This window comes from Scomber scombrus, chromosome 20 (assembly GCF_963691925.1).
Source record: "Scomber scombrus chromosome 20, fScoSco1.1, whole genome shotgun sequence".
NCBI classification, from domain to species: domain Eukaryota; kingdom Metazoa; phylum Chordata; class Actinopteri; order Scombriformes; family Scombridae; genus Scomber; species Scomber scombrus.
Window position 1 is genome coordinate 25,159,248 of NC_084989.1, and position 23,595 is coordinate 25,182,842.

The following is a 23,595-nucleotide window of genomic DNA, read 5'->3' on the forward strand; positions in this document are numbered from 1 at the left end:
TGTCTAATAGTGTGTGTGTGTGTCTCTTTCTGTGTGTGTGTGTGTGTGTGTGTGTCTCTGTGTGTGTGTGTGTGTGTGTGTGTGTGTGTGTGTGTCACTGTGTGTGTGTGTGTGTGTCTCTCTCTGTGTGTGTGTGTTTGTGTGTGTCTCTGTGTGTGTGTGTCACTGTGTGTGTGTGTGTGTGTCTCTCTCTGTGTGTGTGTGTGTGTGTGTGTGTCTCTCTCTGTGTGTGTGTGTGTGTGTGTGTGTCACTGTGTGTGTGTGTGTGTGTGTGTGTCACTGCTGTTATTATAATATCACACTTTCACTTTTCTTGTGATATTTTTTCAGCATTTTGAACTAATGTTGAAACATCAGGCTGATCTATAATATAATATAATATAATATAATATAATATAATATAATATAATATAATATTATATAATATAATATAATATAATATAATATAATATAATATTATATTATATTATATTATATTATATTATATAATGCTGATGTGGACTTTATATTTTAATATTATAATCTAGTATTTGAAGGTATTTGTTTATAAAGGCTCCGCAGAGTTACAGAGACTGTGATAAGAAATATAATATAATATAATAACATCATATTTAAAGTTGTTCAACAGAGGAACTCATAATCTGCTCTGTGTTTAGTGAGGGTGAGATCAGAATGATTCTATATTAATTATATATTTATTATATTCAGGAGCTCAAACACAGATTAATGATAAACATGTTTTATTTGACACATTTAAAGACTGAGATAAATGTCTCTTATCATCATATACTGTGTGTGTGTGTGTGTGTGTGTGTGTGTGTGTGTGTGTGTGTGTGTGTGTGTGTGTGTGTGTGTGTGTGTGTGTGTGTGTGTGTGTGTGTGTGTGTGTGTGTGTGTGTGTGTGTGTTACAGTATTCACCCTGAGGTGCTGCAGCAGGTTTATACAGTCAGAACAAAAGGAATGTTTATCTTCTGCTTTACTGTACAGATCAATACACACACACACACACACACACACACACACACACACACACACACACACACACACACACACACACACACACAGACACACACACACACACGAGGGACTTTGAGGCGAGTCAGCTGATAAACATGATGTCGAAATCTCACATTTTAACTGAATTTGACAGATAAACACACATTCCTCTCTGACTAGAGTTAGTCCAGCGTTAGATGAGTTTTAGTAATAATATAATAAACATATATCATTATTATCAGTCTCTTTATTAGAATATAACCAGAACATACAGGAAATGAAAACAGCTTCTATAGACTAAAGTATTCAGACCTAAATGAAGCCTTAATTAATAATAATATTTAATAATTCATGTTAAACTCTGTGTACATATTTCCTGTTAGTATGACGGAGGCCTGAGACGTTAACACAGTGCTGTTCATCATCAGCCTTGTGTCAGACCTACAGAGATGTCACTGTGTTTCCTGTTGGCAAGAATATAAACAGAGAAGAAGTAGAAGGTTGATGCTGTTGGTCAATATTCTCCTTTAAAACACAAAGTACAGTAAATCTGACGTCACTTCCTGTTTACTCCACATCCCCCCCATTTTATTAATGTCAGAATGCAGAGGTAAACATCACCAAATATGGAGGATTAAGATGCCCCCCCCCCCGTCATCCTGATTGACAGGTCGCCACGGTAACAACTGGTCCAGTATTCACGGTGCAGGAACAGAATACCTGCAGCAGGAAGAGCAACTCTATCACTGCTGCTTTACGACCGGGGGGGTCGGGGGAGGGGGGGGGTCGTAAAAGAGAGCCGGGGTCGGGGGAGAAACAGGAGAACAGTTTGTACTTTATCAGTTTCATCAAAGTTAATAGAGAGTCATCATTTTTATTTAGAGTGTCTTCATCGTGATCGACAGATTATTGGTGGAGTTAATATATCTGGTATCAGACACACACACACACACACACATACACACACACACACACACACACACACACACACATACACACACACACACACACACACACACACACACACACACACATACACACACACACACACACACACACACACACATACATACACACACACACACACACACACACACATACACACACACACACACACACATACACACACACACACATCATTAGCAGAGAGCTGTAATGTTTATTTTTGCAGCTCAGCGGTTTGAGAGCCAAGAAATAAGAAACTATATATCTGATATTTGTTTAATCGCAGCTTTCCCTTAACAATGGAATAAACTGAGAAAAGATTATGTTTATATTATTAGTATAAGTCCACTTAAATACACTGTAGGTGATAAAATATGTAATATGTATCATTCTTTTGTGGTTACACCATTTGACATTTTCAGGAGCATTCAGTCTTACTTTTGGTAAAAAATGGTGCAAATGTCATTTCAGATGATATAAAACCAACAAAAATACTAAATGTACATTTTAACAAACCTGATGCTGCTTTTAAATCTAGTTTAACTGATTTATGAATTCATCATCTTACCAACACTTATTATTACTGAGTCGTATCTTTTTATAGTCAATAAGAACAAGAGGAAAACTTCTTTACTGTTGCTGTGTTTTGTATTAGTCACTGAGGTGTGTGTGTGTGTGTGTGTGTGTGTGTGTGTGTGTGTTTGTTTGTATGTATTTGTGTGTATTTGTGTGTGTGTGTTTGTATGTATTTGTGTGTGTATTTGTGTGTGTGTGTGTGTGTTTGTGTGTATTCTGTGTGTGTGTGTGTGTGTGTATTTGTGTGTGTGTGTGTGTGTGTGTGTGTGTGTGTTTGCACCTGGACCAATCAAGCGTTATCTATCTCGTGTCTTTTAGAGCAACGATATAAAAACACACAAACAAACACTGCAGGGATGTTCGGTCCCCTTTCGAACCGACCAATCAGAGGCCGGCGTGCTCCGTGGTCGCGCTATAGAGAGCTAACTATAAATGGCCGTGTTGTGTTTGCATTGTGTTTGCTGGGCTGTAAAGTTGGGAGCCTGGCTGTGACAGATGGGGGGTCCGCAGCTCTTTCTCATTGACAAACTGACGGCTCCCAGGGGCCCAGACGGCCAACCCCTCCCGCCCATCCCCCTCCCTTCACTTTTGTGTTTCCTCTCTCTGCCTCCTCTCTCCCTCGAGGACCAGAGGAATGACTGTGTCTCTGCTACCATTTGTCCGGGGATGGGGGGGCCGGTCTGGGAGTGTGTCCTGTCTGGTGTTTCAGATGGCGGGCCAGATGTTGTCTGGACAACAACAACAACAACACAAACGCTAACTGGTGTCGGTCGATCTGTCTGCTGGTGGTTTCTCTCTGATGAAGTTGTGTTTTGCGAGGTCCTCCAGGGGTCATATGGGTGGGTGGGGGTGGGGAGTAGCAGGGGCCTCAGATTAGATTTTAGGGGTACTTTATCGGTTCCAGGCCTGCATCGGGGGGTTTAAAGTATCTAAAGTGGATTCAAGTGTTTTCAAAGCGTTTCCAGGACAGCACTGGTGGTGTTCTTTGTCCTGGAAGGGCAGCTATGTGTCCGCTGAGTCCCAGGGCCCCTTGAGAAGGTCTCCTACATGTCAGAGGGGTCAGTGGTCCTTTTAAAGGGGTGGAGGGGCCTTTAGGGGTGGAGGGGCTACTTGCAGGGGTTTCAGGTGTCCTTCATGAGATTGCAGAGCTTTTTGCAGGAAGTTAAATGAGTTCTTGAGGAGTCCTCATCGGGATCCATCACAGTGTTAAAGGAGGTTTACAGAGGACTGTTGTTTTAGGGGGGCTTCTTCACAGAGTTTAGGAGCTCATTAACAGAGGTGGACGAAGTACTCAGATTCTATACTGCAGTAAAAGTTTCAATAAAGCAATGTAAAAGAACTGCAGTATTATGAGTAGTTAAAGTAACACTGAAATATTGGATCATTTGAACATTAATTGAAATGAAAGCATGTGAGAAGTTTAGAGGGAAAAATCACTATTTGGTGGAAAGGTGGGAAGGGAGGAAGGTAGGGGGGAGGAAAGAAAGAGAGAAGGAAAGAAGGAAGGAAGGGAGGAAAGGAAAGAAGGAAGGAAGGAAGGAGGGTGGGAGGGAGAAAGGAAAAGAGGAAGGAAGGAAAGAAAGAAGGACAGGGGAAGGGAGGAAGGTAGGAGGGAGGAAACAAAGAGAAGGAAATGAGAGAGGAAAGAAGGAAGGGAGGGAGGAAGGAAGACAGAAGGAAGGAAGAAAGGGAGGAAAGAAGGAAGGAACAGTCAAACCAGACGACAGGAAGGTTAAAGAACAGAAGTCCCTTTATCATTCTCTCACTGTTTGGTTTTCATTTCTTCATCTTGGACCGTCGCCTGCTGACTGATTCACGGAGCTGCAGCTGTTTGCAGGTTTACAGATATACAGATGTTGGGCTGTAAATCATATTCCAGCACAATGAGCATATGTGCAGAATGTGTTGACAGTTCCCAAGTGAACTAGCTAACAGATGGCTGCTGCTATAATCTGCACAGAGCATATGTAGAGAATATACAGGAAATGTGTAAAGGACAGCGAGATCATAGAGAGAGTAGCTGAGGACAAGAGGACTCAGACATCAGTGTTTCCTCAATACTTTAATTAGGGAAGAAGGAAGGGAGGGAGGGAGGGAGGAAGGAAGGAAGGAAGGGAGGGAGGAAAGAAGGACAGCGAGATCATAGAGAGTAGCTGAGGACAAGAGGACTCAGACATCAGTGTTTCCTCAATACTTTAATTAACTCTACTACACACAGTGATTAAAGCATGAAAAGGAAAGGAGGGAGGAAGGAAGGAAGGAGGGAGGGAGGAAGGAAGGAAGGAAGGAAAGAAAGAAGGAAGGAAGAAAGGGAGGAAAGAAGGACAGAAGGAAAGAAGAAGGTAGGAAGGAGGGTTAGGTCTAGGAAGGGTGGAAAGAGAGAGGAAGGAAAGAAAGAGAAGGAAAGAAGTGATGAAGGAAGGAAAGAAAGGAGGGAGGGAGGAAGGAAGGAAGGAAGAAAGGGAGGAAAGAAGGAAGGAAGAAAAGGAGGAAAGAAGGAAAGGTGGAAAGAGAGAGGAAGGAAAGAAAGAGAAGGAAAGAAGTGAGGAAGGAAGGAAAGAAAGGAGGGAGGGAGGAAGGAAGGAAAGAAGGACAGAAGGAAGGAAGAAAGGGAGGAAAGAAGGAAGGACAGAAGGAAGGATGGAAAGAGAGATGAAGGAAAGGAGGAAGGGAGGGAGGAAAGAAGGACAGCAAGATCATAGAGAGAGTAGCTGAGGACTCAGACATCAGTGTTTCCTCAATACTTTAACTCTACTATACACAGAGATTAAAGCATAAATAGGAAAGCTAGCTAGTTTCCAAGTGAGCTATACGTGAAATGTAAAGTAAAGCGAGGGAGGAAAGAAGGAAGGACAGAAGGAAGGAAGAAAGGGAGGAGGATGAAGGCTGAGCAGAGAAATAAAGAGATGCTGTCGTCTGTTTTTTGTTCTCTCCGTCTCTCTGCAGCGATGAGGCCCTCTGTCTGAGAGGTCAACCCTATTGTCTACGGCTCTCTGTGCTGCCACACTCTGATTGATGGCACTTGTGTGTGTGTGTGTGTGTGTGTGTGTGTGTGTGTGTGTGTGTGTAAAGAGTGTGAGATTTGCTTAAGGACGAGCTCTAGTACTCTTTCTTTCCCCTCCTCCTCCTCCTCTTATCATTTCAGCAGTGTTGAGGCTGACTTGTGAGTGGCTATAAATAGAGGTGTGTGTGTGTGTATGTGTGTGTGTGTGTGTGTGTGTGTGTGTGTGTGTGTGTAGATGTGGGGAGGGGAAGCCCATTTTGGGACCCAGCTGGATGGAAGCCAGGACTTTGCTGAGAGGAGGAGGAGGAGCAGGAAAGAGTGGAGGAGGAGGTAATAGTAGTAAGGTGTTAAAACAGGTTGTAGGTGGGAGGAGCTATGATGTCATTTAATGATGTCACTAATCTATGAACCAATAAGAATTACAGCTGTGTGATCGCTCCTAACAAACGACGTGAATCAGGTTCTTATTTTTATTTCTTTTCATTTTAAAACCGACACTGTTAATTATTATGTTAACCTTCCTGTCGTCCTCTCGGGTCAAACTGACCCCGTCTGTTTTGACTGTTCCTTCCTCCCTCTTTCCTTCTTTCCTTCCCTCCTTCCTTCCTCCGTTCCTTCCGTCATCGCTTCGTTCCTCCCTCCCTCCTTCTCTCTTTATTTCCTCCCCATTACCTTCCTTCTTTCCTCTGTCCTTCTTTCCTCCCTCCCTCCCTCCCTCCTTTCCTTCCTCCCTCCTTTCCTTCCTCCCTTCCTTCCTTTCCTTCCTTCCTTCCTCCCTCCTTTCCTTCCTTCTTCCTTCCTCCCTTCCTTCCTTCCTTCCTTCCTTCCTCCCCTCCCTCCCTCCCTCCTCCGCCTCCTTCCCTCCTTTCCTTCCTTCCCTCCTTCCTTCCTCCATTCCCTTCTTTCCTTCCTTCTTCCTCCCTCCTTTCCTTGACTCTAGGACAACAGGAGGGTTAAAGATTGAATGTAAAAAGGAAAATAGCATCATTCTCCTCCACTGCTAAAAGTTGTTGAATGAACATATGAAACGTTTAATATCTGGAAGGTTTATTGGACTTCAGACAGTACGACAGCTTTAAAGCCTCTGCTGCTGCTGGTGGTGCTGCTGGTGGGGGGGGTTGGAGTTTTGATGTAAACTATGAAAGTCTGAATTTCCATCACAGGGCTGATTTTAGCCCACAGACAGCTTTTACCTGCCTCTGAATGAGAGGATGAGGCACATATCAGTCAGATACAGTCTTTACTGACACAGATTAAACTAATGAGAAAAAAAACCTGAAATGATATTTAACGTGTTTATCTGAATGAATGAGTTTAAATACGGAGACAAAACCAAGAAAAGCAGATCGAAACCCAACGCTGAATGTTCTATAGAAAACCTCCCATGACCGTGTGTGTGTGTGTGTGTGTGTGTGTGTGTGTGTGTGTGTGTGTGTGTGTGTGTGTGTGTGTGTGTGTGTGTGTGTGTGTGTGTGTGTGTGTGTGTGTGTGTGTGTGTGTGTGTGTGTGTGTGTGTGTGTGAGAAAGAGATGTGAATATAATAAAGGCATTAATTATATGGATCTATGTGTGTGTGAAGAGTTCCCATGGCTTTGCATCTCATACGTTGCCCTCTGATCTCAGTAACATATGCACACACACACCACACACTTGGACATGCCAGATGCCTGTGTGTGTGTGTGACCTCTGACCCTTATGTCTATAGCAGACAAAGGCTCTTAATAATTGGTATGTGGTCATTTTGCATGATAAAGTCACACACACACACACACACACACACACACACACACACACACACACACACATATTCAGACATAGTTTAATTTGCATTTCACACGTCTGTTTCCACATGGTGACGGAGGCTCAGAGGTCAGAGGTCACACACTTTTAGACATGTTAATGTTTGTGTGTGTGTGTGTGTGTGTCGCTGCAGCTGGAAGACGCGACTGAGAGCCGGTGAGAACGTGACTTGAGCTGATGATGTCAGAGTTCATGAGAACGCAGCGACTCAGCAGCTGGAGGCGTTTTAAAGGATCATTGTGTCAAACAGCTCGTTAAAGATAAACTCATCAAGCCAGTCGTTCTATAGTTATAGTTCCAGGAAGTAATCTGCAGATATTTATAGTATTGTACAGAGCATTGCTGCAATATGGTGCAAATTTGAGGAAACATCAATATATTTTGTTATTTATTTGCAAAAATTCTTAATGAATGAAACATTTCTCTGACAGTGTTATTAATGTGGTCATGTACAGGAAATGTCTCATTATAGAGTTTAACCAATAAGTAGTTTACACAAAAATATAAAATATATAAAAGGAACATTTTAAAAGAAGTTCATCGTCGTGGCGACTAAAAAAAAGTTAAATATTAAAGTGAAGAAATCAGTTTTATTGATATTTAAAATAATTAATTATATAAAAGAGCTGAATACTTCTTCCACCGCTGTATGCTGGGTAATGACATCATCACGTCTATTCACACACACACACACACACACACACACACACACACACACACACACACACACACACACACACACACACACACACACACACACACACACACACACACACACACACACACACACACACTCACAGAGCTGATTAGCATATATATTATCTCTGTGTGTGTGTGTGTGTGACCTTTCCACCCACAGATCACGTGGTGTGATGTTATTATGTCTCAGGTCCACTCACAGGCCGCCGTCACCGTGGAAACGCTGGTTGCCTGTCCGGAAAAATGCCACAAAGTGAAACGCTGTGACGTGTGTGTGTGTGTGTGTATATATGTGTGTCTCTGCGTGTGTGTGTGTGTGTATATATGTGTGTCTCTGCGTGTGTGTGTGTGTTTAGGGTGAATGTCGGGTTCCTGCTCTGTAGAGACCGTCCACAGATCAATAACTGACTTCATTTGACTTTTGATGTGAAACAAACAGCTGAAGCTCAAACTGAGTCAGTTTACAAACTAATGGATTAAAAGATGAACTTCATTTGATTAATAAATACAATTTTTAATAAAGACACTGGCCTTCTTCAGGTTAAAGGTTCATCTGCACTAATAACTATAAACATAATGATGTGATGAACTCTATGAAAATAGATATAGATGAGCTGTGTGTTTATATACAGTATATATATGATATATTATAATTATTACTGCTGTATGTTGTACAGAGAAATAAGAAGAAAAGCAGAAGTGTTGATCAGCAGTATTTCACACACACTGATGTCTGAGCCGACACACAGTATGAACTCACATCTGAACGTTATAATAGAACAAAGCTGCAGCATCTCTGTATAATGAACACAGACAAACCTCTGAATCTGCTGAGAGAGAAAATAAATACAGAGAAATACATAAAGTCAGATTTAAGTGATACACAAGTTGTGTGTAGTTTGACCAATCAGCAACGGCCATCGCTGCAACACGTGTGTGTGTGTGTGTGTGTGCGCTACCTGCATCTGCTTGAGTTTGTATTCATGCATGTCTGTTTGCACATACAGGAGAAAGTCATGGAGAAAGTGTGTGTGTGTGTGTGTGGGGTGTGTGTGTGTGTGTGTATTAATCAAAGCGGTCTCAGCTCGTTCGTCTCTTCCTGAACTTTCTGCAGCTAGCTCAACTTTATAATTGAAAAAGAAGTTGGTCTAAATGTCAACTGACACACACACACACACACACACACACACACACACACACACACACACACACACACACACACACTCACTCACTCTCTGACAGCTGCCTAGCCCATTAGCTCACAGATCTCCATGGCGACCAAGGTCGACCTCCAGAATACTGATGAGGGTTCAGCCTGCAGCCGAGATACAGCTGACAGTACTGCCGAGTACTGCCGAGTACTGCCGAGTTCTGAGTACTGCCGAGTACTACTGTGCTCTACACCACGGTTAAGCTAGCAGCGTCCTGTCAATCACGCGGTAGCCCCGCCCTAAATCAAACACGGCTTTATTGTTTATTTTAAACAGGTTTATAATGTAGAAAATAAACCTCATGCTTTATTGAAACTAGTGACTGAGAACATAAAGTCATTAGGAAAGAGTTTCTTAATAAATAATGTGAGCGGTAGAATCATTCTCTCATCGACTTTCATACAATCTGACTTCTTTGTGCCTCCAGTAGAGTCGCCCCCTGCTGGACATGAGAGAGAATGCAGGTTTAAAACAGCTCAGCATCAGTTTCACTTCCTGCCTGGTTTTAACAAAAACACTTTAAAACAAAGACCTCGCTCCCCCACAACGCCACCAACAGCCGGTTTAACGTAGGCCAAAGATTTTGATAACTTTTCATCTACAATGTCTTAAGATCATAATGACTGAATTTGAAGTCGGCCGGATTCATTCTGTACGAGGAGTTCGTAAACGTACGATTCGTGGAAATCACAAAAATGGCACCAAAATCGCAAATTTGATTCTCAGTGGTACCTCCTGTTGGAGGTAGAGAATCGGTCCAAGAGACCTTTTTGTGCGTCTTTAAGTGACATATATGTGTTACGAATTTTGTTTGTCTAAGTTAACTTGGGGTGAGGGGCTCAAATTTTTACATTTTCTAGGTGTGAGATGAACTGTCGGTCGATCTCTGGTTCATCTCTGCTCGTTCATCGCAGCGTTTGAAATGAACTTTATGGGTGAAACGAGGCGTCTGAACGTCTGCAGGCCCGAAATCAGCACTTACAAAACAATATGTGCTAAATGTCTGTTCACCACTTAGAGGTTTTTGTTTTATTGGCATATAAAGCTGCCCCCCCCCCCAACCCCGCCCAGCTCTCTGATTTCATGGCTGCATTTAAACATAAGAAAGTGAAGATAAGCAGCCAGCAAGTGTGAAAGTGCTTTTCCTCCTGTTCTCCCCCATGTTTTTGATTCACCAGCCGCCATTGTGTGTGTGTGTGTGTGTGTGTGTGTGTGTGTGTGTGTGTGTGTGTGTGTGTGTGTGTGTGTGTGTGTGTGTGTGTGTGTGTGTGTGTGTGTGTGTGTGTGTGTGTGTGTGTGTGTGTTGGGGTGTTAAGTGGGTTTGAGTGGGGTGGGGGGGTGGGGGGGCTTTAATACTCCCACATTTCCTGTTGCCTAGCGACAGTTAATGCACAGATTGGCTGTAACATCTGTCACAGTAAACGCTGCCAAAGCTCCGTCTCTGTTTCATCTTTTATGTCGACGACGTTTCTTCACTTTGAATTATTGTTATTTTATTTTCCTTCTTGTCTTTCTTTGTTATTCTCCTGCTGAGCTTTCTCTTCCTCACTCAGATAAAGAGTTCTGATTTACTTAAACAGGCTCATCCTGGGTTAGGGTAAGGGCCTCGGTTCAGCCTCTGACTGAAACAGGCTCAACGGTTCATTTCTGTCACGATGACCTCGGAGGTCAAAGGTCACATCTGGCGCCATAATCTGCATCCCAAAGAATCCTGCAGCTCCAGTTACCTGAAAAGACCTCCTCCTCTTCCTCCTCCTCCTCCTCTTCCTCATCCTCCTTCTCCTCCTCCTCTTCCTCCTCCTGCTCCTCCTCTTCTTCCTCCTCCTCTTCGTCCTCTTCTTCCTCCTCCTCTTCCTCCTTCTCTTCCTCCTCCTCTTCCTCCTCTTCCTCTTCCTCCTCTTCATCCTCCTTTTCCTCCTCCTCTTCTTCTTCCTCCTCATCCTGCTCCTCTTCCTCCTCTTCCTCGTGTTTAGATGTTGCTGTTTGTTTTATTATAAAGCGTCCTGCTGTGTAGAAATATGAAGCATCACTCTGAAGAGTTTTATCTCTATTCTTATAAAGACTGAAGCGTTTCCTCATTGAACTCCCACACAGCCTGAAAGCTTCCTCAGCTGTTACTGCAGCCTCATTATTCTACCTCTTTTCTTCTCAGGCTGCTTTAATAAGATGAGTGTGATTATATGTGCTAATGGTGTTTCTGATGGGGAGGGGGGGGGGGGGGTCGATGCCCACGCCAGCGTTTCACTGTGAGATGGGTCTTATGATTTATATATGTGTGTAGCATAGACTGTGTATTTGGTTTGTGGACTGCTGCTCGGAGGCCAATAGTATCGGATCTGAGCAGCGCCATCTTGAAAATTTCAGGTGCATGCTGGGAAAAATAAAAACAGGGATTCTACTTATATGGGCATCAGGAGGAGCATGAGGCGCCCTCCTGAACCTGTGAACCAATCAACCTGTCAATCACGACGTAGCCACGCCCTAATGCATACCCTGCTTTATCGTCACATATAAAATCAGGGAGGCCAAAATGTCCCAAATGAACATCATACTGCATTGAAGAAGGCTTTAAACTAGCGATTGAGACCATAAACACATTTTGAAAACGTTTACTGAGATTAGAAATCAAGTGAGAAGTTGGTGAATTCTCCATTGACGGAATTCCTTTTGACACCAGAAAGGTCGCCCCCTGGTGGCCTTTTGATAGAATGCAGTTTTAAGTTACTCCCCGCCTGGTGTGTAGTTATTGTTGTAGTTGCACAACAGCACCCCCTGCTGCCCTCAGCTCTTCCTAACATCCCCCTTCTGTGCTGCAGGGCTGAGCCATGGGGAGGTCGACACCCGTGAGTGTTTGTACTACAACGTCAACTACGAGATCGAGAAGACCAATCAGAGCGGAGTGGAGCGCTGCGAGGGCGAGAAGGACAAACGCTCCCACTGCTACGCTTCCTGGAGGAACAACTCAGGATCCATCGAGCTGGTGAAGAAAGGATGCTGGCTGGATGACTTCAACTGCTACGACCGGTACACACACACACACACACACACACACACACACACACACACACACACACACACACACACACACACACACACACACACAATATAATATAATATATAAATATTACAGTACAAACATTTTAACACTGTAAACGTATAAAAGTCCAGAAGAACATCTGATGATGACTTTTAATTATAAATTAAGCGTTGATCAGATCTGAGCCGGTTTCCCATCATCCTCTCTGCTCTCGGTTTGATTGACAGCTGCTGTGAGCGGCGCTGTGTGAACGCTGGTGGCCGTCAGCTGCTGATGAAACTGCATAAACACAACAGCGCTGTCACTCATCAGTCTGTGTTATGTTTTATGATGACTCATCAGCTGAAGTCTCTGAGCTTTAATCTGATTTATAAATAGAATTGTTTATCATTCACTTTGTTTAACCCTCCTGTTGTCCTCAAGTCAAGGAAGGAAGAATGAAGGAAAGGAGGGAGGAAGGAAGGGAGGAAAGAAAAGAAGGAAGGGAGGAAGAAGGAAGGAAAGGAGGGAGGTAGGAAGGAAAGGAGGGAGGAAGGAAAAAAGGAAGGAAGGAAAGGAGGGAGGAAGGAAGGAATGAAGAAAAGGAGGGGGAAAGGAGGAAGGAAAGGAGGGAGGAAGGAAGAAAGGAAGGAAAGGAGGGAGGAATGAATGAAGAAAAGGAGGGGGAAAGGAGGAAGGAAAGGAGGGAGGAAGGAAGAAAGGAAGGAAAGGAGGGAGGAAGGAACGAAGAAGAGGAGGGGGAAAGGAGGAAGGAAGGGAGGAAAGGAAAGAAGGAAGGGAAGAAGGACCGAGGAAAGAAGGAAGGAAGGTAGGAGGGAGGGAGGGAGAAAGGAAAAGAGGAAGGGAGGAAAGAAGGGCAGAGGAAAGAAGGAAGGGAGGGAGGAAGGTAGGGGGGGAAAGAGAGAGATGGAGGGAGGGGGAAAGAAAGGAGGGAATAAAGGGGGATGGAGGAAGGAAAGAAAGAGAGAAGGAGGGAGGGAGGAAGGACAGACGGAAGGAAGGGAAACAGACGGGGTCAGTTTGACGACACGAAGGTTAAAGATCATCAGAAGCTCAAATGTAACCTTTTATAATATATATAAAAATGATCTTATGACAAAATAAAGTAGAAAATGATGATTTCTTTCAGCAATTTAAATATAATAATACGTATAATAAAAACCTTAAATAATGTTCAGCTTATTAAAGGATCCTCATCTTTGTGTTCTGCTTTCCTGCTTTTCAGTTTCTCCTCACAAACATTTATTCAGATATTTAATGTTCACGCTGGAGAGACTGTTTACATGAAGAGGAGGAAATGAAAACACTTTTGTAAACTAGACGCTGAACATTTCTGCTCCTGACTGAACTGATCCGCTGTGAACTTCACATTTTTCTCAGAGGCGTCAGAAGAAAAGAAGCTATTTGGGTCACAAGTACAACAGCTGGCAGACTGAACATTCAGACGCTGTGATTGACAGCTGCTCAGACAGTCAGAGGAGCAAACTGTAGAAGAACAAATATGAAGAAAAACATTTTATCATCAGATGCGTTCAATATAAGGCTCAGTAACAATAAGAGTTATCAATATGATTAATTCATGAATCAGTTAAACTAGTTTTAAAAGCAGCATCAGGTTTGTTAAAACAGCAGGAGATAAATTCAGACTGAACTCAGCAGCAAGACATCATGGAGGTCCGTAGCAGCAAGACATCATGGAGGTCCGAGTTACGCCAACTTCAATATAATCAATATCATTTTACAAATTATGTAAAATATGTTACAAAACATAGTGTTGTGTTGCTAAAAGTGGATTATATTTATTCCACATTTTAGTTCATATTTATTTTCCTGTTTATAATCAGATTTACAAAAAATACTGCGTACACCAATTGACACTGTGTTGCATAACGTCATTGACCCACATGTCACTGTTAGTGGACTTTAATATTTAGAACAATTGTATTCCATTACCTTTATTTAATATAAAGTTATAATTTAAGATCATGCCAAACTAGTTGATATGGTGTTTTATTGACAATTTACTGTTTTTAAGCAAGTTGAATTATTTGGTACAAAGTTTTTATGGTTACACCACTTAGACATTTTTGCCATAATCCTCTAATATATTCTCTCTAAATGGATTAAAAGCAGAAATTTGATGCTGGGTCCACAAAAAAGAATGTGTGCAAGTTATTCATACGTTTATTTTCACATTTTAACCCTTTAAATTTAAACTAAACCACATGGAGACACTGACCTGTTGATGTGATGAAGGTTAGAGTGTCCTCATCCTCACTTAAAGAGACAGAGGCTGAACTGAGCGGCTGCATAAAGGACCAGTAGAAGATAAATAGGGAGTTTTTATTCCAGTAGAGACACAGAATATTAATATAGAGCTGGAGATGTGCAGAATATGAGATTCCTCAGTTTATAAATGTGTGAAGCAGAGTTTAGACTGGAGTTTATCTTTGATTGTAGATTCTCTCTGGAGAGAAACAGAGGAGCTGAATCCGTTTGGGGTGATTGAAGGTGAATTGAGTTACTCGTCTTCCTCACTGAGAGATGAAACAGTTTGGGTTCATGTGAGGACAGACACGGACTCAGTATCCCAGAAGGCTTTGCTCTGTAGTCTCCAGGATTGAAGAAGAGGCAGTGGTGGTTGAGATGAAGAATGAATAATAAAGTAGCAATGATTATGCTGAGCAGTGTCCTTTGGGGAATATAATGTTATAAATGAAAGAAATAATGCATAAATAGTATGAAACCAGTGTGGTAGTGCAGGTGTAATCTCTCTGTTTGTATTTAGTTCATCCACCAAGCTGTCAGGAAGCCCCCCCCCTCTTGCACTATTATTATTATTACCATCACTACATACCATACAGACTGAAATTGCTGCTATTCACTGATTGTTCTTTTTTTGCACTGTTACTGTAACAACTTAACTTATACAGGAATTTATGCAGCTTCTTCCTACACACACACACACACACATTTATATAGTAGTTTTTATTTTATATTTTATTGTTTATCTTTTTTGCACTTCAAATTTTCACTTTTTAGTATTAGGAAATGTCTTTGTATTATCTGTTGTGCCTGTGCACTTTATCTGTTTTCACCGTGGGATAGTGAGAAACGTATATCTAGTACATGCGATTGAATTGACAATAAAGTTGACTTTGACATTGTATTAATATTAGTTGTTTGTGTCTCTCAGTCAGGAGTGTGTGGCGACAGAGGACAGTCCTCAAGTCTTCTTCTGCTGCTGTGAAGGAAACTTCTGCAACGAGAGGTTCACACACCTGCCTGATGCCACCGGACCACGTGAGTGTGTGTGTGTGTGTGTGTGTGTGTGATGGTCAGTTTGTTCTTTTCTTTCTGATGTGAACGTGTGTGTTTGTATTTGATGGTGTGTCACATCTGTATTCTTATCATTTCATTTCTCACTGATTTAATTACTAAAATGTGTGTGTGTGTGTGTGTGTGTGTGTGTGTGTGTGTGTGTGTGTGTGTGTGTGTGTGTGTGTGTGTGTGTGTGTGTTCAGTGATCAAAGCCCCCCCCAGGGTCGGTGTGTTAAACGTGATGATTTACTGTCTGCTGCCGGTCACCATGTTGTCCGTCACTCTGCTCACCGCCGTCTGGATGTACCGACACCGGAAACCTCCGTACGGACATGTGGACATCACTGAGGTACATACACACACACACACACAAACATGACAGACTGCTCCTGAATGATATTATTCTAAAGGAGGGATGAAAGAGGAAACATCAGATGGAAACGTGATGTCACGGCTCCCTCTTGTGGTAGTCTGCTGGTACTGCAGCGTTGGTCCTCACATCTCAGTACTGAAACTTAACCTTCGTGTCGTCCTCCCGGGTCAAATTGTCCCCGTCTGGTTTTGACTGTTCCTTCTTTCCTCCTTCCTTCCTTCCTTCCTTCCTTTCTTCCTCCCTTCCTTCTTTCCTTCCCTCTTTCCTCCCTTCCTCTTTTCCTTTCTCCCTCCCTCCATCCTACCTTCCTTTCTTCCTTCTTTCCTCCGTCCTTCCTTCCTCCCTCCTTTCATTCCTCTTCCTCCCTTCCTTCTTCCTCCCTTCATTCCTTGACTCGAGGACAACAGGAGGGTTAAACATGTTTAAATAAAACCCAAACACTAATATATATTTAAAATGAATAACATGCAGATCCTCAGAGGAATCATAATCTATTATTCTATAAATCTATTTGTTAAAACATCTGTTTTTAGAGGTTTATGGCTAAATATCTCCAGTAGGAGAATGTATGTATATTTTTATTATTATGTATTTCAATTATATTTATTGATTATTGTTCTTGCTTTGTCTTTTGTTTGTTATTTAATTTGTTTTACATTTAATTAAATTTCAGGTATATTTGACCCTGATCACACACAATCAATAAAAATTAACTCTTTTTTTTTTGCCACATTTTTACTTTTGCAATTTGGCAAATAAGGTCATTTTCACATGAAGTCAAAGTTTAATTTCTGTTCATATGTAATCAGGGATGCTTGAGGAACCAGATTTTATTTGATTTAAAGTGCCACAACTTTAAAGTATTTTGTAATAAAAAGAAAACAGATAATTTGGTATAATTACAGTCTTTCTAATCATCCGTAGGTTATGGTCTTATCCATTGTTTTTTTCTTTTAATTATACAAATATAGTTTATTATCTCAGTACATGAATCATTTACACAGGCTTGTCCATCATCTGCAGTTTGATGGAAGTTTAGTGATGTAAATAAAGCCCTGCTCTCCTCTCTCTGACCTCCAGGATCCTGGTCTTCCGTCTGGTTCCCCCCAGCTGGGGCTCAAGCCGCTGCAGCTGCTGGAGGTGAAGGCTAGGGGGCGCTTCGGCTGCGTCTGGAAGGGCCAGATGATGAACCAATACGTGGCCGTCAAGATCTTCCCCATCCAGGTACAGAGTCATTTTGTTTCTGACGACAGCAACTCCTGAATCCTGAAACCTTTGAACACGTCGAACTCTTCTTCTTCTCTGACAGAACAAGGAGTCGTGGCAGAATGAGAAAGATATATTCATCACGCCGGGGATGAGGCACGAGAACATCCTGAAGTACATCGCTGCAGAGAAACGGGGGAATCACCCGGAGGCTGAACTTTGGATCATCACCGAGTTTCATGAGAGGGTGAGAAAGAGAACTAAAAACTAGTCTCATTAATAGACACAAAACACTTGAAAACAAGAATACACTGTAAATCTGTGCGTGTCTCTGCAGGGCTCTCTGTGTGACTTCTTGAAGGGAAACATCATCAGCTGGTCCGAGCTGTGTCACATAGCCGAGTCGATGGTGTGCGGTCTGGCTTACCTGCACGAGGACATCCCCCGACAGAAAGGAGAGGGACCGAAACCGGCCATCGCTCACAGGTCTGCCGACTGACAGAAAATACAACAACTTTTAGTCATTTAAAGGAGCAGTGTTTAGGATTTATAGACATCTAGCTGTGAAGTTGCAGATTGCAAGCATGTCTAGAGTCGGTGATTGTTTATCCGTTGTGGGCCACTGAAGAAGACCTGCTCCCTCTGTAGATATAAAGGCTCGTTTTAAGGGAACAAAAACACATAATTCTTATTTTCTGCTGATTATACACTAATTAAAACATACTTAAGAATATTATTTTCTGATAACTACTGACAACCTGGAACAATACACAAGAATAGAAGATTTAATGAGCTACAAACCCTGGAACAAAAATTCATGAAGTTTTTTAAATGTAAAAACGTTGCAGCTTTCATATCCGTCCCTGAAAGAAGAGCAAAACAAAGCCTGCTGTGATAGTTCAGTTTGTGAATCAGCCTAATGTCTAAGTACTTTTATTAAATCCTGTTGTCCATGCAGCCCTCCTGTCTCTCATTAAATAATCTGGTGAGTCAGGTAACGTCTTACCCATAGATTGTATATAAGAAATGGATGTAACATCCGTGACGTCACCCATTGGTTTGTGGACTGCTGCCAGGGGTGCAAATAGCACCAGGGGTGCAAATAGCCTTTGCCCAATAGTTTCGGATCTGAGCAGCGCCATCTTGAAAATTTCAGTTGCATGCTGGGAAAAATAAAAACACAGATTCTAGCATGAGGCGCCCTCCTGAACCTGTGAATCAATCAACCTGTCAATCACGACGAAGCCACGCCCTAATGCATACCCTGCTTTATCGTCACATATAAAATCAGGGAGGCCAAAATGTCCCAAATGAACATCATACTGCATTGAAGAAGGCTTCAAACTAGCGATTGAGACCATAAACACATTTTGAAAACGTTTACTGAGGTTAGAAATCAAGTGAGAAGTTGGTGAATTCTCCATTGACTTGTATACAGACGGAAGTCCTTTTGACACCAAAACGGTCGCCCCCTGATGGCCTTTTGATAGAATGCAGTTTTAAGTTACTTCCGCTTTGGCCTCATTTCAGAGGACCGGAACTCCCTGCCTGGTCTTACCATGCAGAGTGACAGGATTTGATGTGTGATTCTCTCTCTCTCTGTTTGTTTCAGGGATTTTAAGAGTAAGAACATCATGCTGCGTTCAGACCTCACAGCAGTGATCGGAGACTTCGGCCTTGCTGTTCGCTTCGAGCCGGGGAAACCACCGGGAGAGACACACGGACAGGTGAGCTGCTCTGACTGCTGGAGGCTGTGGAGGAGAATCACTTGAACACTGAGCATTGTTTAATATGTGTGTGTGTGTGTGTGTGTGTGTGCAGGTGGGGACCAGGCGTTACATGGCCCCTGAGGTTCTGGAAGGAGCCATCACCTTCCAGCGAGACGCCTTCCTCCGGATCGACATGTACGCTGTGGGCCTGGTGCTGTGGGAGCTGGTGACCCGCTGCAAGGCTGTTGATGGTAACACACACACACACACACACACACACACACACACACACACACACACACACTATTTTCTTTCACAGCAGCAGAAGAAGATGTGAGGATTATTTTATTGTCATATACGCCAACCGAGCAACTGTTATTGGACTGAATATAAATGTTTTTCACTCTGGATCAAAACATTGACCTAATTTATTAACCAACCTCCATTACTGTGAAATTATTGTTCATAAAGGGAGTTTTATAATTTTTAGATGCAAATTAGTATTTTCAGTTGCACACATTGCTTTAAAATGCTTTAAAATTTGTCCCCCGGCTTCTTGTAATCTAAAATTAAATATCTGTCATAGAATACCTGAACTAAACTCCCCACCTCTAAATATAAGGTAAAAAAGAGGAAAGAGTAAATAAAGTTATAAAGCCTGTAAAATGCTGCTGCACAGTATGGATAGTTTTAAACAGTGTATGGACTTGTGTCACATATTTAAGACTCAACTCCTTAAAGCCACTTTGTTAAACTTACGGCAAGTAAAACAAGTTGCCATGGCGACTGTATTGAGCTGCACCGCTTTTTAAATCTGCTCACATATGAACTTGTTACTGAAATTTTACACAGGCTGTGATTCTTGTCATAGAGTTTATAAGTTGATGTACGTTAGATGTGAGAGGTCATTAATGTGTATCGCAGGTCCGATGGACGAGTATATGCTGCCGTTTGAGGAGGAGGCCGGTCAGTATCCGTCACTGGAGGATCTGCAGGAAGTCGTCGTCCACAAGAAGTTGAGACCGGTGTTCAAAGACCTCTGGCTGAAACACAGCGTGAGTACAACCAACACATTCTCCCCTTTATCATCAATAAACAGTATATAAGGAGTTAATAACTGGTCTATAAGTCACTATAATACGTGGTTATTAATGCTGCCGTAGAAAGAGATCACGGGAGAATAGATACTTAACATTAAAAAACACTTATAATTGTCTTTATATCTATGTATAATTTAATTATAATGAGTAATAAATGTAATTGCTTATATGTCCTAATGGGGGGACTGTAACTTTTTAAAATGTCTTCAACATGAAGCTTCTTAACATATTCAAACTATTGTGTTTGTCCACATTAAGTCATTAAAACTAAAGTCGACCTCCATGATGTCTTGCTGCATGAGTCACTGAGCTGTGTAGTCTAGTATTCAGGTTCATTAACAGCTTTCAGCCACTAGGAGGAGCTCTAAGCTTCTTGTGTTGAAGTAGAAGCTGCCCTCGGCTACTTTGACTCGGTAGTAAGTTATCCTGCTAGCTAGCTGACTGGAGGGAACATGCAGACGAAGACACACTAAAGTCCAGCGTGGTTTAAAAGCTTCCAGAAAGTAAAGGATAATGTTGTTAGGTGTGAAATATGTGTAGCAGAGTTGAGCTATGGTGGTTGCACATGGACAAAAAGCTTACTGAGGGAGACAGACTTGACGCTAAAATACTCTTCTTCTTCTTCTTCTTCTCCTCCTCTCTGCAGGGTCTGGCTCATATCTGTGAGACGATAGAGGAGTGCTGGGATCACGATGCCGAGGCTCGTCTGTCAGCCGGCTGCGTGGAGCAGAGGATCTCTCAGGCCCGCCGCCTCGCCGCCACCATCACCCCGCCTACCTCCGACCACAACGCCCCTCTGGTCTCCACCATTGCACCCGTTCCCATGGTAACCAATGTGGACCTACCGCCCAAAGAGTCCAGTATATGATTTTTTTTTTTTTTTTAAAGGAAACTCAACATGGAATTAAATATTTTGGAGGCCTGACGTTACCCGAGATTTACCTGAAAATCGGTTAAAACAGCCGAATGACACTAAAACAAACACACACACACACACACACACATCTTCTTCTCTCAGTGGAACTTAAACCAGAAATACGGCGAGAAAGCAGCTGCTATTTTATCTCTTTGGACTTTGGAGGGTTTTTTTAATCCGTCTTTTATTTCATTCTCTCTCTTTTCGTCCATTTGGACAAATATTACCAGCACACGTCCTCGTTTTTCCGCTTGAGTCATTTGTGTCTTTTTTAACCACATGTGTGTTTCACAAGAAAACACACATGTACACACACACACACACACACACACACACACACACACAAACATCAGTGAGGACTTCCGTTACTTTTGCAGATTTACTGCTTTGTTCGCTGTCTTCTTCTTCTCCAGAACTGAACTTAATCTACCTGGCAGCATCACAGCCGCGTCGCCTAGCAACCATCTACCATCAACCTACCGTTGGGACTTTTTTTTTTTACGACAATGCTGCAAAACCCCGTGTAGGAACGCGATGACTGTTACACAACCAACAAATGCCAACAGCAAACTTTTAAAGACGTTATTTTCTACCTTTTTGATTTGATTGTTTTTCTTCTTCTCTGCAATCACACATTACTTTCGACACATGACAAACCTTCGGATCCAACGGGTTGTATCCAAAAAGACAGGAAACAGGAAGTGAGGTCAGAAGGAAATAAGCGAAAAACAAAAACCAGGAAGACTGGACAGTGTTTGTTCCTTTACTCTCTCTTTTTATTTTTGTGTTCAACTCTTATAATTTGAGGTTGAAGACTGAGAGAACTCTCACGGGATTGGTTGTCAGGAGGCAAATGTCATGCATGCAGAGATTTGATTGGCTATCTGCGCCCAACCACAGCATTTTGGTTGGCTCGGAAATAAACTTCTCAGGTAACCAGGTCTACAGGGGTCGGGGGGGTTGATGAAATGTGACACCTGCTGCAAGTTTCCAGCCTGGAGGGGGCGGGGCCAACAATGGGGGGGCTTATCTGAGGGTGCTTAAAGCCGATTGGCTGTCCTTAAATATGTAAATTGCAAGGTGCCGAAACACGGGGAACATTTGTTACCCTGAAAAGGTGCAAGACCTCATGATGCATATGAGTTATTTATGCATTCAGGTCAGAGTGTATGTGGCTGTGTGTGAGAGAGTGTGTGTGTGTGTGTGTGTGTGTGTGTGTGTGTGTGTGTGTGTGTGTGTGTGTGTGTGTGTGTGTGTGTGAGTAAGTGCGGTACACAGTTTAAAAAGTCACATGATGTGACGTATGCGTTTCTTTTTTTAGATTTTATACTGTTTGTGTTGATTGTTTCATATTTTTGTCTTGTTGTGTATCACCTGGCTGAAGGTAAGTGAAGGACCTGTGACCTTTGACCTCAGTTCTGTTAGCTTCCAACATCGCCACCTTCTGGTTGAGCTGCAGAAATCAAATTAAATCCAGAGCTGTGATGAATTCTGATGAATGTGTAGCTGACAGATAAAATGTTTAAATGAATGTTTAACTTTTCGTGGAACCATTAAAAACAGAAACACTCACCGCAGCAGCAAATGTAGATTCATCTGCAGCTCATGCTCTGTATTCATGGTCCTACAGTGATCGGGTGTTTTAGGAAATGATTGAACGGTGGCTGCTTTTAAAGTCTTCCAGTGAGCTCAGAGCTGAGAGACACAGACAGAGCAGTGAAGTCTTACACTTTAAAATCAACTTCTCTTTCATCTACAGTAGTCAATAACACTATCAGGAATGGAGCTCATGTCATTAAAACTACAAACGCTTTCTAATGTTTCTGACTTGTGTTTGTTGTTCAAACCTCCACAAACCTTTCTGCAGGTCTAGTTTAAAACTGTTTTTTCTTTTATGACAGGTTTTACACATATTTATTGGATATTATGGTCAATAGACTTCATTTAAATCCTAGTGTACCTCATCTTTGAGTTAACGCCTGGTGTCCTCCTGGGTTTGAGATTCCTGGTTCGAGTCTGTGAATGAAATGTATTAATTATATGAAAAACACAGAAAAACACACAAATTATACTTGATATTTCTCTGTGCAGTCAATAAATAGCCTGTAATATCGATGCTGTGGTTTAGTAACAGGTCAAAGGTCACCGGTCTTCTTCACATTTACCTTCTGACCTCGCTCTTATTCCTATTTTCTTCTTTTTTTTATTTCTCTTTCTCTTTCACCCTCAACCTGGACCAAAACCGGGTCAGTTCAGACACACACATACACACACATACACACATGCACACAAACACACACACAAACAAACACACACACACACACACACACACACACACACACACACACACACACACACTAATAACAATAAGAACTGGAAACAAAAAAAAGGACCTGAACTATTTTGAGGTTGTTTTTTTTTAATGAGGTTTTTTTTTTTTAAATTCGTATGTGTTTTTGTCCCTTCTGTGATGCCATACATGTAACAGTGAATGTCTATGATGCTGCTGCTGCTGACGATGATGATGATGATGATGATGATGAAGATGATGATGATGATGATGATGATGATGATGATGATGATGATGATGATGATTCAGACTCAAAGATGAATATATTTCTGTATATTCTTTTTTATTGTTAATTATTCTTTCAGTGTGTCAAACACAGGAAGTCAGTGAAGGGGGGGGGGGGGGGGGGTT

The 23,595-nt window shown here is 42.2% G+C and overlaps 1 protein-coding gene across 1 annotated transcript in view; it reads left to right on the top strand.

Moving 5' to 3' along the window:
- Positions 1–23,595, top strand: part of LOC134002032 (activin receptor type-2B-like) — a 25,681-nt gene extending 2,086 nt beyond the window's left edge. Inside the window, exons 2-11 of the mRNA XM_062441279.1 lie at positions 12,049–12,256; positions 15,466–15,572; positions 15,794–15,939; positions 17,044–17,187; positions 17,273–17,416; positions 17,507–17,655; positions 18,782–18,896; positions 18,991–19,129; positions 19,803–19,933; positions 20,625–23,595. Of these exons, the coding sequence (XP_062297263.1) occupies positions 12,049–12,256; positions 15,466–15,572; positions 15,794–15,939; positions 17,044–17,187; positions 17,273–17,416; positions 17,507–17,655; positions 18,782–18,896; positions 18,991–19,129; positions 19,803–19,933; positions 20,625–20,846 (1,505 nt within the window). The 3' untranslated portion in view covers positions 20,847–23,595. The remainder of the gene's footprint in view (positions 1–12,048; positions 12,257–15,465; positions 15,573–15,793; positions 15,940–17,043; positions 17,188–17,272; positions 17,417–17,506; positions 17,656–18,781; positions 18,897–18,990; positions 19,130–19,802; positions 19,934–20,624) is intronic.